Here is a 20,079-nt window from a genome sequence, read left to right as displayed (position 1 = left end):
AAATACTACTTTTCTTGAAAATGACAGTATACCAGGTGCCATGATTTTACAGGATGCTTTACACTGTCATTCACTAACAGTCCAGCAAGGTATTTCAAAATGATTTGGTAGTTTTATTTTTTGATGTTTGCAAATGTTGTATTTTCCCTTTAACATATTATTGTGATGTCAGAGGACACCTTCGTTTATTAGTTCGAGGTACGCTCTGCTGAATAGGCCTATGGGAAGCCAAAGTTGATTCCGTCCCTTCTGTTGTATTTTTTTCCCCCATCTGGTTAGAAAAATCGTTTTATTTTCCACCCCTGTAGTCAGGAGAGTAACATACAAACTAGACATCCAAAGTGTTCTCGGTCACTCCTGCTACGTTTTGACATCCCCCAGCAAATCAAAGAGATCTATGCTCCACTTGCAGCTGGTATTGAGGAGAGGGGGTACGACTGTAAACCAATCTGCTTTGAAGTAGGCTACCGTGGACTGATAACTAAAGACAATAACAACTGCATTGGTGCTTTGCTAAAAGCTGTCAATAGATCGGCCAAAACTGCAGCTCATTTTAGACATATACCTATATCCAAAGTAGCCATTTTAGCCTCTTATGCCATCTTCAATTCCAGGAAAGAATCAACTTGGCAAAAACTGCCTTTCATCATGTAAATCTTTTAAAGTATGTTCGACGTCTTAATCTGCAGAGTTGTTCTTATGACTCAACGTAATTTTGTTCATCGCATGTTTTTACCATTTTTAACTGTTTCGAAACCGTTTTATTTTACTGTTTCTCATTGTTCGTATTTTGTCCTTGTCTAGTCTTGAATGTATTGTATTGTCAGCCTTGTAATGCCCTGCTCATAGCCTACAGAAATAGCCTAGGCTTGAAACGTTGTTTCAATCTTTGTTTTAATAAAGTTTGATTATTATATTTCACACAAAAATACTGTAAATAAATACATACTTTATAATCAGAAAAATTCACCGATGAGACAAAAAGCGCACCAGTCACATTAAAAAAATCCCAACCTAACCAGTTTGCAAAGGCCATTTGCCGCTGGAAAAAAATACTGATGAATTTTCAATTCAACAAGTAGGCTTACAGGCAAAAACTATATGCCTATTTTGCGCTCCATACTGTAAAACGAGGAAAGAAAAAAACAAATTACATGTAGGCCTAAACGGCTGACTTCTCATAAAGTACCCGACCTTTGGAACCAAACGCAGAAAGGGGGATTCGTGAATTATTATGACTGAGCACACTGATAGAATCAGCCACGTTTTGACTAGTTCTTAACTTTATGAAGCCAAAACTAATGGCTCTGTCTATGTGATAACGTTGGCGATAAAAAGCACTGGCGTTTGACGAGACATTATAAATGACTGCGCACTGACAGAGCAGGAACTCAGTCATGTGATGATTCCCCGACCAGGATTCAAGTCACATCCACCGGTATATACGTTAACAACGTTCACTGCAATTCATGCATGTTATTCCTCATCCCATCTCATTCTTCGGTTTTATTTTCTTCCGTGCGGACTCCTGTCTCGTTGACGAGCAGACAATCAACTGCCGGCAGATTGCAATCATTCACGGTGAGTTGACGGCATTTAGAAATCCTTGTATAATGTAAAAGCTTGGTATATTAAGCGAGACCTGGACATAATTATGTATATCGTCCATCAAGCCGTGATTTGCTCAGTGCCATTTCGATTTCTCCATTAACCTACATTTTGTTGTCAAAAGTTATATTTTTTTCTTCCGGCGATTTGTCGTCTTCACGACCTTTAAACTGGCTGCACGTTTGCACCAAAACGCCCTTTCATTTAGAGGTTACTTATATCCAATTCTCTTTCAATAACAAAAGAGAGACGATTTAAATGTGCATGCTTAGGTCAATTTGTAGTTTTTAAAAATACGTCAAGAAATATCTCTTGAAGAATTCTAATTAAATCAGTATTAATTTCTCAGGAAGCTTTTATATGTAAAATATACATATCCAAATCTTCACTCTTTACCTAATCTTTCATCTTTATACTTATCTTTATTTAATGTTTAATATTTAGTTCTATTATTACTGTTATTTATGTAACCATTTGTTGTTGTTAAGTCTAAAAGCTATCTATTTCAGTTTAGATATTTTTGGTGTTGATAAACCTAAGCTCAACGGTATATTCACGGGGTTCGGCCAAGTGTAGGCCTTGGTTTTCTGCCAGACTCCATCATTCACTTGTATAGTCTGTTCAATTTAATTGTTCATTTTTTTTTTTACAATTATTGTGATGATTGGAACTAAATCAATTCAAATCAAATCAAATCCACTAACGAAATTGAGAAAAAAAGAACGATCTCAACAGCTGTTTTTCTGTAAATATTAAATAATTAAAAATTTGACTTTCGTTTTGGCCGACATTTTGCGTCTTGAATTTAGCCTGATAAGCGTAAAAAGAAAACACAATTCGAAGTGACCTACTTTTGTACTGAGGTGAAGCGCAACACAAAAATAGAATAGGCCTATATTTTTTTTCAGGGACTAATCCATTCATATTTTTGGCAACAAAGGCTTTGCGATGACTAGGCATTCACCGTGGGTCCTGAACCGAGCCCTATGAGGTGTAAACACTCTAACGAAAACAGTTTCGATCAGGTCAGTTTAGTTCTGCGAAGCAATGTACATGTACCTGAACGCCGCCATTACAAAAGCCTATGTGTACCAGCCAAAAGTTCAACACAAGTACATGAAGTATGAAGTATAAAGTAGGCCTACCGCGTACCGCGTACAATACCGCCTGCAATGCAGTACATCCAACATGCGGAGCTCGACTGTTGATAGTACACCATGTCATTATTTACATAAAAACATAAAATGCATGATCCGTTTGTTATGCGTATTTACATAGTTGATTGGTATCTGTGGGTAACATGATAAATAGTGACTCACGGTACTCGTTCTGTTTGTGTAATCTTTCATTTCTGTTTCGGGGAAAATAATTCTGCATAAAAGCAAACGAACAACTTCATCATCATCTAGCGGTCGCAACCGAGATCTCGTTCACAACGCCACGCCAGGTGTCTTTATACCTACATACGTTTGGAATGAAATCGTAAATTTGAAATAAGAACTAACAGTCTAACACTCAACTGACTTTCATAATATGTTTTGGAAACGCATGGAAAAGAAAACACGACATCTCCTCCTAAAAACAAACCACAACACAAAACAGTTCACAAAATCACAAAATATCTCGGCGAACTGTAGTCGTTAGGTCTACAATGAGATGTGGGATACAATATCTGCAATTTTCACTTTTCGTGGACAGGATTTAAAACAAACCACAAATTAAATCAATTGTACTTTGTACTGGCGTTGCTGCGAAGAACTGCGGAGAAGATAATTAATGATCCACGCACCCCATTGTAAAAGATGCAACCAATTTGAAATTAAACAAAATGGCTATTTGGAGCCGCATTCAATAGCATTAGAATGTAATCAAGTAACGATCGCGCGAATCCACGTGAACAGGTTAATGAATGGTGGTACACGTGGTCTCTTCAATGACGAACTATGGATAGCAATTTGGACCGAGAGATGCACGCAGCAATGATCGAATTTCGAATCTTTTGTTCGTTTGATTCATTCTTTGTCACTCAAGTTATACATTGTTATTGTCTGATATCACTTCGCTTCGCTTTGTTCGATTTCCCTTTGTGTCCATTCTAGTCACGGTGTTCCTCATATCGAGTTAAGATGGAAATATCACACTGGCACAGTTATCAAAGGCAATTCTTAATGGTAGGACAGTTGATAAGCATTAATAATGAAAATGTAAACTAAAAAAAAGTTAATGTATTTTATTTGGCGTAGTATTTTTCAGCTAGTGAATATTCACTAGGCCTATCCCTTTTAAGAATTTTGAATGCTGATGAATAATTTATATGCAAACCACCATTCCTATTTCATGAAGTTTGCCGAACCAAACACGAAGTGATCCGAACCAAACCGAATCTAGTGGAACCGTACCGATCTCTTTCGAATCGAGCCGAGCCGAGCCGAGCCGAGCCGAACCAACCAAAACTCGAAAACGTCCGTGAGCAGGACAGTTCACTAAACATTAAATCCCTCTGTTTGCTTCCTATGGTGGAGTATTAGTTTCTGTAATTTCAAAAATTTCGGAGCAAGAAAGTAATTAGCTTTGTTCCTCATGTTTACAGCTTTTCTTAACTTTAAGATTCGTTGAACTTTCACTTTTAGCCATCGTAACCTGTACGGTTTTGTGCTGCTGTCAAAATGGCCTCGATCGCTGCTACGTCCAGTATTTTTGCTACGTGCAAATCGTGTACGATATGCTACACTTTCCGAGAGGTCTGTGACCTCGAGCAAGAACTTCAACCGGAATTACTTGTCAAATCATCTGGTCGGGTGAATCTGCATGTGTTTCCTGTGGTGTTCGAATGTAATCATAACAGTGGGAAAAGCCCATTTAAAGGGACGTTTTAATCTGCTACATTCAACATTATGTACAACATGTATACGGCACAAACAGTTAATTTTAATGATTACAGACTAAAAGCTCAAGCGGGAATTCGGGCAGGTATTGTCCTTTAAACTTGAAGATTCGTGGAGTTGGACAAAAATTAAGGGTGCATTTTCCGTCTTGCAATTGTAAAAATAAAATAAAAATTACAACCTTGCACGGTGCGCCCTTGCTGAGGGCATTTTTTTGGTTGTTTAAATTCAGTGAAAATGAAAGTACAAACTGTCCACTCATGCGTATCAGAGAGAAAAAAAGACCTGCCCTCAGCTGTGACGTCAGCTGCAAAGGGTCTGTTGCGAAGCAGTCAGTCAACACGGACCATTTTACACAGTTCAAACACCCATTGGCAACACCAGTAGTTCACGGACAAAGCAAACAATCTTGCTTTAAACATATTAAACTGCCTAGCGGAAATTACTTTGTGGCTCTAGACCCTTCTGACATTTCCTGAGTGCGTACACCACGTACTTCCTGCTATAAACCACATATAAGACCCTTGGTGTGCAAACCAGGATGTATAGTGTGTCAGTCCCCTTTCCAGAGTTCTGTCTTTACATCGACAACTTTGTGTCACAATCAGTTTTTGAAAACTGGACTAAAGTTATGAAATTTCTTGGATTTCGAACAACGTGCAGTATCGCAGTGACAGCTTGTCGCGCTTAATTTTCGCAGACGGGTAAGTGTTGTCGATTACAAACTGTTTGTATGTGAAGTGAAACTTAGAGGCAAACTTTCTTCTTGAGTCGTGTTCCTTGATTATCATGTGTTTCCGTCTATATTTTCGGAGTGATCTTGAAATATTTTTCATTTATTGGAAAGACATTTGTTGGGTTCATTTTATCGCAATTTCCACTTTTATATCCCTTTTATTGTAAAACCGATATATCAAGTTTATATCCGTTCGAAAAATGTCATTGCTATCCGTGGACAAATAGAGATAATAAATTTAACAGCTCAAATTAACGAAATGAAAAATTGAACACTGAAAACTTACCAATGCATACTTCTGTAGAGTGATGTTATTCCCAATTAGTGCTTGCTGTACATTCGAAATCTTCCTGTCAATATCGCAGTCCTCTCGCACTGTAATGATCCATCAGCAATAACACAAACGCAACAGAGTTACTGCTCGACCGAAGCCAGAGCAGTGCCCTTCAAGTGGGGAATGAATTTCTCCATTCCCGGCGCTAGAACACATGGGTGTTCGGTAGTTTTCGTAAATCCAGTCAGTTTCCGGCGTGGCTGTACCATAAATCGCCATGTTGCTTCTCAAGGTGAACGACAGTAGAACGGATACATTTAGGTTGACTTAGCCCCATAAATGTGGCCTATTTTACTGGACTGCCTCCGTAAACATATGCCACACATCCACATGTACAAAAACGTGTCGCACTTTGCCAAATTTTGATTTTCACATTTAGGCTTAGTTTGTACGATTTTTTTGCTTTAGAAGCATACTAACCCTCTTTATAGGCTAATCAGAAAGTGCTGCCTTTTTCAGATGTCTAATTTTTGTAAAATTTCATGTTGAAATTTTGATACGCAAACGTGTAAAAATGAATCTGGAAATTGCACGAAAAATATACATCTGAAAAAAGGCAGCACTTTCTGATTAGCCTATAAAGAGGGTGAGTATGCTTCTTAAGCAAAAAACCCTACAAACTAAGCCTAAATGCGAAAATCAAAATTTGGCAAAGTGCGACACTTTTTTGTACATGTGGATGTGTGGCCTATGTTTACGGAGGCAGTCCAGTAAATAGGCCACATTTATGGGGCTAAGGTTGACTACACTCCGGTGTTAATGGCGGTCTGTGACTGAGCACAGTGGTCGAAATTTCGATGTCCACTCTTCCAGTATTTTCCGGTACCACCGCTTTCTCACAAAGAGATATTTTTCCATCGTGTGCCCACAACCTTATTTCACTATAGTGTACGTATGCATTTCACGCAGCATTTAAGAATCTTACTAGTTATGGCTTAACCGAAACTTGCAATGGCTTTTAACGTTTGCAGTCGGTAACTACAAGATCATGTAAATACTGTATGGTAAGGTCGAGGGGAAATCGAGTAGGTCTACACCGCCACAGAAATGTGGAGAATTAGGAATCCTGGGGAATCATTTGCATAAGCTTTGAATTTTTCAGATGTATAGTTTCAGTCAGAGAATGGACGGATTTGTAAGTACGTGCAAGAATGCTCATAACTGTTCCTAATCCTCTAATCCTCCTTATGATGGGATCGACGCCAAAGTTAGCTGCCTTTGATAGCTCGCTATCATTTGATTCGTCAGATTGATAATTCGATTCGGCAAATTCATCATTCCATTCGGCAAATTCATCATTCCATTCGGCAAATTCATCATCCCATTCGGCAAATTCATCATTCTATTCGGCAAATTCATCATTCTATTCGGCAAATTCATCATTCTATTCGGCAAATTCATCATTCTATTCGGCAAATTCATCATTCTATTCGGCAAATTCATCATTCTATTCGGCAAATTCATCATTCTATTCGGCAAATTCATCATTCCATTCGGCAAATTCATCATTCCATTCGGCAATTTCATCATTCCATTCGGCAATTTCATCATTTTTTTGGCTCCGAATTCCACATTCTTTTCTGTGCGAATTCCAATTTCATTGTGCAAATTCACCATTCTGTTCGGCAATTTCATCATTTCATTCAGCGAATTCATGCTGATGAATTCGCCGAATGATTTGGGGAATTGGCCGTTTGAACGTGACGATTTGGCGGAAATAAAATGATGATTTCGCCACAGTGAATGAAATACTGATTTTGCCGAATGTTGAAATCACAGAACCGAATGATAAAGCTCATGAAATAATGATTTCGCTAAAAAAAGAGTGACGAATTCGCGGACTTGAATGAGTTGGCCGAATGGAGGGACGAGTCTGACCATGGAGCGATATGAACCATAAAAGGCAGCTTTGGCGTTCCATACATTCTTGCTCAAACGGATACAATTTAATAATGGAGCTGTACATTAATGGCCCCGCTTACGATTTGAGATTACGATCTCATTTCTGTGCTAAAAGCGCAGCATTTGCACTCCTTGGCTGACTCAGTGACCCCAGAATTCTCAAATTACAGATGTACGCATGCGCACAAACCAAAAATATCTTGCTAGACCACGAAATGCGGTAATTAAACCTATCGACCAATCACTTTGCCCATGTTTGTGTGGTTACTGGCTGTCTCTCCACCACTGGTACGCTCTATGCTCGCTGTGGTATTTCGCACAATGCATTCCCCTTTAATCAGTGTCGTAATGTCAGAATCGGATCGGTGTAAAGTGGGGGAATTCCTGCTACGGTCAGTTGAGACTTCGCTTACGGTAAGAAGAGCCGTCAGATCTGAGGCCCGGATCCGTAGACTACATCATCTGTTTCCGCGAGGCTAATCAGTATAAAACACTCGCTTTTGTGTAGATAAACTCGCCCCTCGACAATCAAAAGTGGTGTCAAAATGTCACGGTAGTTAAAGATAAGAAAATGTTGTTTTTTTAATTTTATTTCCTCCTCCACTTAAGAAACAGCTTCCCGATTTAGTTAAATTTGAGTGGAATACAGTCATGACTTAACATAATTATGGGCCATAGTGGACTGAACTGGGTTCAAATGAAAAAAAAGTCAAAAAAACTTAATTTTTGGTCATTGAAAATGGCTGGACGATTAGCATTTGAAATCGAAATCGAACTCAAAATCAAATGGAAAGCTAAAACGATCGGCATGTTTTTGTAGCGACTATATTTCCCATCTCTTCTGCAGATTTTGAGATTTACGTTATTCTGAGGAGCTTAAATTGAATGGCTCTAGGCTATACGGACATGTCGACCTATGGAGGGCGTTGGGGATTAACGGTGCAGCCGCTACAAGACGTCTGTCGGTTCTTAACCATTGAGCCATGGAACTTGAGATTATGGTTAATGAAACAAGGATTTCAATCAATAGATCGTTTCTTTTTCATTAAAAAATTGTGACCGAATTGATGTCATTTTTTCCCCGGTCGACGACCTCAAGCTCCCCTTTTTCTCATTCCTGAAGTCGTCTTTAAAAAATAAAAATAAGTTCACGGAAGTAGGAAAACAATATCGCCATTTTGGTTTCCTTTTTCCTCATTTCAAGTGTTTTCTCGTGCACGATGAGTATTCTAATCAATAATATTGCGAATCACTAAACCACTGCGAAGTTTTGATGGCTTTTTATTCAGTGTGAAGGAACTAAAACACAAATGCAGCCTAACTGTTTGACCTCTTATGTGTTGTTAGGCGAGGTATGGTTTCAGGATACCACACGCTACACTGAAGGGTCTCATTTCTTACAGGAAAGTACAGAACATACCGTTGAAATCATTGTAGCAGTTACAATATTTCCCAATTTCAAGTTCAGTGCAGCAGTCTTGAGGACATGGGAAGTGCGTTGCTTCCTTGTTTCTGTCTCAATATTATTCAATTTGTTTTTACATAAATTTACTTAACGATTATTGTATGTAAATTGGTGGGACAATAATGCCCAAAGTCATTGTTAAAAGTGACGTAATTTTCTTGCTCAGCCATTGGTCATCAGTAGTGAGTACAGTGACCGTGTGATGAACCAATCAGAATTCATTGCGTGGAGCACGTTACGACCGAGGGCGTGAATTCACGTAAGGACAGGGGAATGTTTCGCCTGTTTAAAACCATAGCCTACTCATTATTGCTTTGTGTTATTTTCAACCGAAGGATTGAAAAGCTGAGCACACCACTGAGCTTCGAGACGGACCTTCACCGAGTCTGATCGCCAATCTGACAGCATCGATACCATCAAGCAAAGATGGAAAACGCAACCACTATGATGCAAGAAACTCCCAAGACGACTCCCACAACTTCGATGACCGTCTACGCCGACCGGGACGAGCTTTCGCCCAGTGACAAATTCGGAATCGCCATCTACTGCATCATTGGCTGCTTCGGTCTGGTAGGCAACCTCTTCGCCTGCATCGTGTTCAAGACGATCAAATCCAAACGGAACCAGGTCAGTTTGCTCATCTTCACGCAAGCCGTGGCCGATCTGGTATCGAGTTTCGTCTTAATAATATTCGGTATCACCAGGGTGTATCGACACCGGTTGCCGACTACCGGCAGTACCGGCGAGTGGCTCTGTCGATTCTGGTGGACTCGATTCCTCATCTTTTACTTCTTCGCCATCTCCACGTACAACCTGACGCTGATCTCGCTGGAGCGTTACATAGCCGTGGTGCACCCGTTGACCTACGCCAAACGCTTCACTCGACGCAACACCAAGATCTTCGTTGTCGTCATCTGGCTGTTATGTCCCATCATGCAGTGGGGTCAGCCTTTGTGGGGTTACACAGTGGTCAACGGTACCTGTGTGACTGTTGCATCCTGGGATCAAGTCGGACAGCCTTTCTTTGGTGTCCTGCTGTTCCTGTGGGAGCTCATAACTCCAATTTGCGTCATGGGCGTGTGCTTCTTCTCCATCGTCAGAACCTTACGGAGGAAGGAGCTGGCGTGTAGGACTCCCACTATGGTCAAAGTCAAACCAGAGAGAGCTGGCTCCGTCTTCAAACCAGCCAAGAAGAAAGTTCGTCGAGACATCACCATGACGCTCTTGATCCTCTTCATCCTGTTCGTCATCTGCTGGACTCCCAACCAAACCACGTTCGTCCAGTTCAACCTCGGAGGCCCGCTGGATTTTAACGGTGGGTGGTACCACTTCACTGTGATCCTAGGTTTCATGAATTGCTGCATCAATCCGTTCGTCTACGCCTTCCGACTGCGGCAGTTCCGCGTTCGGGTCCTACTCATGTTGAGGTGTCGGTGTGGCGCTTTCGACCGCGCGGACGAGTCCGACAACGAACTGTTCCGCGATCCGGCCTCCACCAGCAGCAAGTGGTCGACTCGCCGGGAGAAACTCGGCAAGATGTTTAAGCTGACGCGGCACGACAACGCCAGTATCTCGCGGACTCCGGAGAATACTGCCTCGCCTGAGGGTTCACCATTTCCTGCAAAGAAGGCCACCTCAAATCAGACACACAACACCAACGGAACGTCGTAAAGTATGCATTTATTCATACATTTAGTTTATAGCAAGTCGTTGCATTACAAGACAATATGATAATTAGTAGTTTTAAGACTATAAACGCTACAACAAACTGAACCGTATTTGAGCTTTGGATATACCAATGTTTAAATCATGTCCGCAGCTTGCTTGCCATAGGAAGATGTATTTATTTTTTTCTAACTTAGAATTTACTGAAAGGGAAATGTAAGAGAGTGCACTCATTTGGCATCGACCCATTGTTATTATTGTCCTTTGACCCAACGTGAACGCACACACAGGCGTATGGCCGGCCAATTCTCTCAAAACCACTGTAATGTCTTTACCCGGTTAGCAGGGAAACAGACACTGTAAACTATTGTTATTGTAAATGCCGCTATTTTCCTTCATATAGCTATTAAATTAATAAGTCTAGACCTGTTTTGAGACTGGACGCTGATAATGACCCCTGCCTTCGGCTCGGGTCATTATCAACGTCCAGACTCCAAACCGGTCTTAAACATAGTGTTTAAAACCGGTCAAGCACACATTTTATTCCCTTATTCATAGCCCATATATACTTTTTTTCTAGACATCATATCATTTTGCATTAACGGACTCTGTGATCAAACCAAAGAGGGCGATTTGACAAATACTGTACAGCGTTCACATTGTATGTTTATACTGAATATTATATGGTTATACTAATGATCTATCGACGCTCTTTTTCATTTCAACCATTGAGGGGGTACTTGAACGAAGTTCGCCAAACGTGTTTATTCAAGGAACGAGATTGTTCTTATAAAGTTAAATACCGTGAGCAACGTGCCTGTTGCTCGGTAATACGCAGTTTATCTCAGCCCTGGGGAAGTGTGCCGTTCTGTCTTGCCATCAGTAAAGCGACATAGTTACACTAGCTTGCATTTCTTTGAAATGAGGGACATGAAGAAAAATAAAGGTTTAATTGTTCAGAAAAAAAAAACATTTTCTTTGAGCAGGATCGTTGATTGATGTTTTAAGGAGAGGTGCTTGAGAAACAACACCTTCTAAATTAAATATTTTTCTTCATTTTTTTTCTAATGTAGTTTTGGCTTCAAGTGTGTCGTGAATATCACCAAAGAGATATTTTTTTCAAGCAGACTGTAACACTTGCGTGACATGTTTAATAAAACAAAACAGGAAAAAAGAATTAAAATTTTAATCTTCAAGGCTTTTCTAATGTAGTTTTGACTTCAAGTGTGTTATGAATGTCACCAAAGAGATACTTTTTTTGTTCAAGCAGTTATTGCATGCATGACATATTTTATAAAACAAAACAGATAATAAGAATTAATATTTTAATCTTCAAGGCTTTTCTAATGTAGGTTTGACTTGAAGTATGTTATAATATCCCACAAACGAGACTCGTTTAAATCAAACAGTAATAGTAACAGTTGCATATTTGTATTATAAACCAATACAAGAAATTCGAAGACAGTGTAATACTATTTTTTTACTTCGAATCTTATAATACCATCTCCAAGGTTATAATTATGTACATAATATTTATCCGGAGAAGAAAGTAAACACACTCAGCAAGAGTTACGTGTATAATTGAACTGTTCCTTAAAGGGAATATACAACATTTGCAAATATCAACAAACAAAACTACCAATTTATCACGAAATGACCTTCAGTGAATGACAGTCTAAAGCATCCTGTAAAATCATGGCACCTGGTGCGCTGACATTTTCAAGAAAGGTGTACTTTTTTTTAAATCAATTTCTAACGCTAGTCCGCCCACCAGCGTTGGGAGAAAGTTTTTTTTAAATACTGCTCCTAATTTATCATATTTAGTTAGTAAATACTGCTCCCAAATTAGCGAGTCCGCATTTGTTTGCAATCGATTACACACCCATGAACTGGTTCCTTGACCTTACAATTCCTCGATGTCTAAAAATTGCTCCGTTTCATTTTAGGTGGGGTCAGGGAACCAGACTACAAGAACGTATTTGTTTTTCTTAGTTTTTCCAGTATCTATGAACACAAAACTTAAACTTCAGTGTAACAATATTTGCAATAAAATAACCCCCAAAATGTATCCATTTCTGAAAATAGCAGCAAAAGCAAATGTTGTACATTATTTATTTTAGAGCGGCTTATTTAATTATGAACCCGGCTCATTTTTTTTTGGGGGGGGGGGGGCTGGGGGTCATGGATGAGAGCCTAGTTCGTGAAATATTGATGGTGCTTTCTTGTAAGTTTCTCCAAATTCCCGGTGGTCAACTCCTGGGTTACTCTGATGATCAACCCCGCGTAAGCTAATTATAAGCTACCTTTATTTGCAAATCGATTGTCTAAGTTTTTTTTCCTGATGTCAATATGAAAATGAAACGATTTGTATTTTTTCGAAATAGTTCTTGTATATATATTTTTTGTGTCGATATAAATTTTGCTGTCGTTAAGGAAGTAATACTTTGTATTAAAAGTAAAGTAATGTAAGCATTTTCCTTGAATATTAAATATTTCAGGGAGTTGGCACTTCAAGGATAAAACTCTGTTCTGCATCTGCTCGAGTCTGTGGTTACTTTGAGGTTAGCCCGCCCTCTATCAGTCATAACTTGACAGGCTCCCTTAATGAGTGCAAACTCAGCATAGGGGTGCAGGGCAGTAAATAGGCCCGAAATTGCCCACGCCGGCCAAAACACGATCTGCATGCCCTCAAATTCTTCGGTATTAGAGTATTGCGAGGGCCATGAAGTTGAGGGTTTGTAAAAAAAAAGAAAAAAAAAAGTGGAAGCTGTGCAAAGAAGTGCCAACTCGTATTTCTGTGAAACTGGGGTGGAATTAGGCCCTAAAATGGCTCTATTTTGCAACCAGAGCGCGGGCATCCTTTTTCAAAATGGCGATGTGCTTCAGGACTACTTTTAGGGGTGATCATCTTTCGATGGAATTTTCTCCCCAAAATCACTTGTTGACCCCGAAAAAAATTGAACATAAAGATGATGAAATAATCTTTAATTTGATATGTCTCAAACATCTGGGAGAGTTGTGAGTATTTTAAAATAAATTTTGGAATTGTACGTAATATTATCACTGAGGTCTATGGCAGTCTATTTTCTGGTCTGAAACCATAGCACTCGCCCATAAAGTACGTACGTGCTAATCGAAGTTGACCCCACGCTTGGGGTCATTAGTGCAGAAAGCTGACGTGACGGTCTGACCGTTCTCTGACAGTAAACCTTGATGACGGTGTTGATTGGACCAACACAAACTTCACGCAACCCGAGTAGTTAAGGCACACACAAACAGAGCAATGGCATCGCGTCGGCACACGATTGGAATGTTACGTAAAAACCAAATATTGATAATCTTACATATTTTGCCGACATGAAAACAAATTATTCAACAAATTAAAGAATTTACAGAGTTATAAATGAGAAACAAAACAAAACGACGATCTAGGTCAATATATTATCACTGCGCATGCGCTGTGCCCTTATTAGGGCCAAAGACCCATATTTACCAATTCGCGTTAATTTAACTTTCATAAATCAAGTATTTTCATAAATTATGATCATTAAGATGACTGCGTTTGGTACAATTTTTTAATCAACAATGACACCTCTTAAATGTCAGTACAGTCATCACGTTGAAAATGAACACAAAAATGAAACTGTGGTGAGAAAAGTTACCCCGAATTGATAACTGAAAATAAAAATAAAAAAAAAAGAATTAGAAGTTCGGAGTGGCACTGATTTTGAAGTGGTCCGGAAACCAAAGGAAGAAACCGAAATAGCCCGAGTGTGACCCTGGCGCTTTCGGCGGAAGGTCAAAGGTGAAGCGCTGCATCATGGTCGCAAAGAACAGGAACAACTCACTACGGGCCAAGGTTTTACCCAGGCACATCCGGGAACCTGAGAAGTAAAAACCAAACAGCGAACTATCAGGTTTGGTTTTGGCAGAGAGGAGCCTATCTATACTCAGTGAGCCAAACTGTAGTGAAGTGTAAAAATATCTAATTAAAAAGTTGGATTGTGTCTAGCAATCTTCACATTGTTGCGAGCAGGAGTGAATTAAATTGTGGTAGGCCTACTGTACAAGCAAGGGGAATCCCCACAGAACAAATAAGACTGGTGAAAATGTATGTGTAATCGGGAAATGAGCAGGAAAAAGAAACCCAATTATACATTTTTTTTTTGCAAAGAGTGATAGTTCGATAAAAAGGGCAAGGGCAAGGAAAGGGAAGTTCTCCATAAAACTACATCACCATCTGTGCTGAACCGTTCTATTGGGAGATAATGGCTGGTTGGTTGTGTTTTCTTTTTTCAAAGTGACCTACCCGTGCCGAAGGGCAGAAAACCAGGTGGCAGCACCATCGACTTCCCGTCTTTAGACAGAAACCTTTCCGGATCAAACTCCTCCGGTTCCTTCCACGTCCCGGGGTCCATGTTCATACAGGCGATGGGGGTCATGAGCTCCGTGCCCTCCGGTATGTCATACCCAGCCAGCTCGATGGATGCCGTGGTACGGTGGAGTAGGTTCAGGGGTACCGGGTGGGTCAGGCGGAGGACCTCGTTCACCGTGGCTTGGGTGTACGGGAGGCGGGGCCGGTCCGATAAATCGGGGGCACGCTCGGTGCCTACTGCGGTCAGTATTTCACTGCGGACCTGGTGTGAAAAAAAGCAGTTTTAAAAAATATCTATATAAAACAGACCTCATTATGAAAGAAAAAGATCTACTCGAGTATGTAAATCAAAATTTTCGAATCTACTCGAAACGATCCAAAAAAAAAATCCTACGGGCGCACTACATCGCGCCCTCAACGTTGAACATTGTCAACTGTCCAGTTTGTTATTATAACTGAGATATTTCATTTGCTATATAAGGAATCGTCTGATCCTGACGATGTACCAATTTAAGCTTATGTTAAGTTGGACATAACATAGAAAACGGAAGTGGAAGAAAAATCTTACCTTTTTCTGAACGTTAGGTTTGAGCGCCATGTGCCATAAGGCAAACTGTAGTACCGAGGACGTCGTGTCTGCCCCCGCCCCGAACATGTCAATCAATGTCCGGTAAATCCGATCGTCTCCGAACGAGAACAGCGAGTCCTCGTTTGAAGTCTCCTGAATCAACTTGTCGGTGACGTCACGGTGGTGATCCGGGTCAAAGGTTGCCTTGTGTTGGGCCACGATGTCAGTGATGATCTTCCGGTAGGTCAGGCCTCCCTCTCGGAAGACCTTGAAGCGGGGTGCGAGGAAGAGGAGCGGGATCTCCCGAGTGATGCTGAGGCCTGAGATGTGAGACACGGCCTGCAGACTGAGGACAAGCTGCATCAACTCCGAGGACGCGTAGTCGAACCTCCGCCCGAAGCAGAGAGTGCAGATGATGTTAGCCACCGCCATCTGGATCTGGTTTCTTGGATCGAAGAAGGTTCCTTTACCGGTCCTCTCTAAGGCTCGGCACAAGTGCTGGGCCTCCTCCATGATCAGTCTCTCCGAGGACTTCTTGCCCAGACCGAAGTCTCGAAGAGCCCGGAGGATGAAGCGACGAAGTGGCTTGACGTCACTGCCGCTGCAGCTTATTATTGAGCCTGCGTGATGGAGAATTTTTTGAGAACAGATTTTTCGAAACTCGAATAGGACAAGACACATGTAACTTTGTTATTATTATAAACATGACTGACACAGCCTGAGCTAGTTGGAGCATCAGACAATAACAATCAAGGGAATCAAGACTGACCGTCGAATTTAGTTTTTTTTTTTCGGGTGACGACCCAATCAAAGAAAGGCGAAAAGCACCCAGATTTACAATATTATAGCTTGAAAGCCCGAAGAAACCTTCAGGGGATGTGATGAAAACCTCAAATAAAATGGGGAAAACCTAACTCATTTATTGGAGGCAAGGTAAGTACCACTACGCCAACCCGGCACCATAAAATAGGGGGCGAACTCTGTGGAATTATTGGAAATACATGGTGGTTTTAAAAAGTTTTACCAGACACATCCAACCAATCAAGCGTGGAGGGGTCTCGTGCGCTGGTCGCCTCAGCTTTCTTGCAGTGGGCCTCACGGACGAGTTCCGGATCGGTGATCACCACCGTTAAGCGAGGACCGATGCGTAGACTGAAGATCTTGCCGTACCTCTTGCTCATCTCGAAGAGGGACTGCCCCGGGTTGCTGCCCAGACGGAAGTTGGCTCCGAGCAGAGGAAGACCCCAAGGCCCCGGGGGAAGGTTGGCGGGACCACAGAGCCACTCTAGGGTCCATTTGATGATGAGAACGGTCAAGAAGAAGGCCAAGAGAACGCGGACACTCGGCAGGTAGGAGAACATCTGGACGGCTGTCTGAAAGGCCATTTTAGTGCCGAGGTTTCGATGGAAGCACTGCTGGTTCAGGTTGATGATCAAAGTCAAAGTGAATATTCCGTTGAGGTTTTTGGCTTCGGTTTTATAGTCACAGGTGGTTCAAAGTCACGGGCGTGTCACTCATGATCTCTATTGGATGTGTCGCAAGGTTAAAGGTGAATGGTATGAGTTAATATGCAAATGATAGCATAATTCATAGGGTTTCGACTTCGTATTTCTATACATTGGAGAAAGCATTAACTGAAAATAATAGACCTGGAGGGTTTAGACAGTGTTGACATTGCCATTTTTCCAAAGTCAGGCAAATGATATGACATGAATGGTGGAAACAGGAGGGGGCTGAGGGTGTCTGCCCCGCCCCTTCCTCTGGATAAGACCCCCAGCTCCCATGACTGCAGGAGAGCTGGCTAAATGTCTTGTTAGGGTTGTGTTTAGAATAGCATCCCCCTCCCGTCCGATTCCCGGATCCTCCGCTTAACGATTTAGACTATTAAAGATGGGGGGGGGGGGGCTATGCTTGCTGGGTATCAACCAAAGTTCAACAAGTTTAAAGGCCGTCAAATTTCGCAACTGCTATGCTATCATGTTTTTCGTCCTGGAAACGCACGTAATATACCCGTGACGTGACGAGTTTTGTTTATTACACAAGTTTGTTACTTATCGTAATTGTTCCAAGAGAATTTGACCCCAGATTCTCAGGATTCTGCTGCCACAAAGTTTGTTGACATGGACCCGCAGATGACTTTTCTAAGTCTGCCGCCAGGGTCATAAAAGCAAGTCAACTTTTTGGTTTGCCATAATTACATAAATGTATGAATTTCTGATTCTGTTTATTATTTTGTGTTTTCCTTATAAAAAACGAACACATTTTTGGCTTGATTCTTACAATAAGCAAAATGTTCAAAAGCCAGAACTCGTAAAGGGATATTTAACCGCATGGTTCTGTTCTTGAACAAGATGATTTACCGTGATTTTCTTGCCAGGAACCAAAGAACATATACTTAAATTATACTATGTTATTTGTTTTCATCTCAATTTCAAAAGGACTTTTAAGAAAATAAAGACAAAACCAGTAAAAGAAGGAAAGTCTTTAATTATGCGCGGGGAGAGAGCATTAATACGAAAGAAGTACCTCTTTTGCCTTACATTCGTGTTTGGCGCTTGAGTGTTTATTGCTGATTAGACTTGATTACATTTAGATAAAGAGTAAACAAAATATATAGTCTATGCTGTTATTGGTTTTGGCAAGCTGGTCATGGCAACAAACTTTTCGGCTGGGGTTTTCTGCGGTACAAGGTTCAGGTTCACAAATTAATGAAAGAAACGAAACTGAATAGTACTCTGCAAACAAAGGGAGTTAGGAAAGAGTTTGGATCCTGCCCAACCTAATGAGAAAAGGGTATCATTAGTAGCTCTTTATTATTTCGTTGATTTACTGGACTGATGTTTTTCGTTTAGTTAAATTTTCGAAACATCTCAGTAAATCTAAATTTCAAGGATTTGTTATATTTTTGCAATTTATTATAGAAATTACCTGATGCAAAAGATAATTATCTGAATCTTTTACAGAGAAGCAACAAATAAAAAATAAAACCAAAAAGAGGATGGGGGCACCAGCTTTGGCAGGGATTTCGAAATCTATTATCTATGAAATTTGGAATCCCCCAGCATGGAGAGGTAAACACCGATGTTTGCATTAAAATTGTTTCTACAATCACTAAAGATTGGGCACGATTGGGCCACACAATCAGACTGATAATTGTGTTTACAGCAAAGAAATGAACACTTATTAAAGGGACTATTTCATCACGTTGTTGTGATATAACGCATGACTGGTACAAGTCTATTCATGTCTATCCTTGGTTACGTACGCAACGTACACAATTGTACTCGTGTGTTATGTGTGCAACCTCCCTGTAAAGCAATCATAGTCAGGTGGCTTAGATCTAATTTTTGTCCAGATCGTGACCGACTGGTCCAAAGCACCAAACTTGGCAGATAGATTCTTATAGACCTAGAAAAGATATTTAGAAGGGGTGACACCTAAAATTCTTTTGGGAAGGGTGCTTAATTTGCATAAATCGATAATCCCTGTCGTGTAATATATTTAATCCCATATTTGGGTATATTTCTATTTTTTTTTTTTTTGAAAAGTGTATTGTGGGGATTCTACTTACATATCTTTACCCAAATAACATTTTCCAAAGCATATAAGTGACTGAATAATTATGAGGACATAGTAACGATCAAAAATGGCTACTATTATGCCCTAAAATTGCGCGCATTTACCTTGTCTCCAGATATCATCAATTAGTCTTGCCAAACATCAGCACTGATGAACTTCAAATTCACCAAGTAGCTTACTGGTACAGTTACCCTATTAAAACCTTATGCAAAATCATGTGAACAATGATAGCATTGTGATATTTAGCCCAGAAAACAAAAACTGGGAAAAAACGAGGTGCCTATAAATTAGGCTAACAAGTAGGTGAAGGGTTGCCTAACATGGAACACTGGAACAAGTTCAAGGAAATTCCCAAAATTATTGTTGAGAAAACGTTTTGGCGTAGACAAAATTATTGTAAACAACAATAATCTCTTATTTAGGTGGATTTCGTTGAACTTGTTCAAGTCCCTACGTTACCCTTCCCGTACTAGCCCAATTGACGGACACCACATTTTCCCCCCCTTTTTTGGTCTTTTGGGCTAAACATCAAGATTTTTTTCAATTTTCAATTGATTTCTAAGTTATTTTTGTTAGGGTAACTATGCCAGTAAGTAACTTTGTGAATTTGAAGCTCATCAATACCCACGTTTGGCGAGACTAGTTGATGATATCTGAGGAAAAGGTAAATGCGCGTAACTTTAGGGTAAAATAGTAGCAATTTTGGTTCTTTACTATGTCCTCCTAATTATTCAGTAACTTATATGTTGTACAAAATGTTATTGAAGTAAGAATATGCAAGTAGAATCACCAAAATACACTTTTCAAAAAATAAAAAAATAAAAATATACCCAAATATGGGAATAAATATATTACACGGCAGGGATTAACGATTTATGCAAATTAGGCACCCTTCCCAAAAGAATTTCAGGTGTCACCCCTTCTAAATATCTTCTCTAGGACTATAATAATCTATGTGCCAA

The 20,079-nt window shown here is 40.3% G+C and overlaps 2 protein-coding genes across 3 annotated transcripts; one reads left to right on the top strand and one right to left on the bottom strand.

Moving 5' to 3' along the window:
- Positions 1-1,179: 1,179 nt before the first annotated feature.
- Positions 1,180-12,262, top strand: LOC119724277 (G-protein coupled receptor 183-like). Of its 2 annotated transcripts, none has more exons than XM_038195255.1 (2): positions 1,180-1,581; positions 9,266-12,262. In XM_038195255.1, the coding sequence occupies exon 2, from the start codon at positions 9,357-9,359 to the stop codon at positions 10,599-10,601; it is 1,245 nt and encodes a 414-aa protein (XP_038051183.1). In that variant the 5' UTR covers positions 1,180-1,581; positions 9,266-9,356; the 3' UTR covers positions 10,602-12,262. The 2 variants fall into 2 exon arrangements, with proteins under 2 accessions (XP_038051183.1, XP_038051182.1); XM_038195254.1 differs by lacking the exon at positions 1,180-1,581 and adding an exon at positions 4,813-5,197.
- Positions 12,263-13,625: 1,363 nt separating this feature from the next.
- LOC119724275 (cytochrome P450 2J6-like) lies at positions 13,626-17,131 on the bottom strand. Its single transcript, XM_038195253.1, has 4 exons — positions 16,563-17,131; positions 15,539-16,158; positions 14,905-15,232; positions 13,626-14,479 (listed from the first exon to the last, which is right to left on the bottom strand). The coding sequence occupies exons 1-4, from the start codon at positions 16,921-16,923 to the stop codon at positions 14,298-14,300; spliced, it is 1,491 nt and encodes a 496-aa protein (XP_038051181.1). The 5' UTR covers positions 16,924-17,131; the 3' UTR covers positions 13,626-14,297.
- Positions 17,132-20,079: the final 2,948 nt, after the last annotated feature.

Source organism: Patiria miniata, unplaced genomic scaffold (genome assembly GCF_015706575.1).
Source record: "Patiria miniata isolate m_02_andy unplaced genomic scaffold, ASM1570657v1 HiC_scaffold_18, whole genome shotgun sequence".
Classification (NCBI taxonomy): domain Eukaryota; kingdom Metazoa; phylum Echinodermata; class Asteroidea; order Valvatida; family Asterinidae; genus Patiria; species Patiria miniata.
This window is presented reverse-complemented; position numbering and strand designations above follow the sequence as displayed.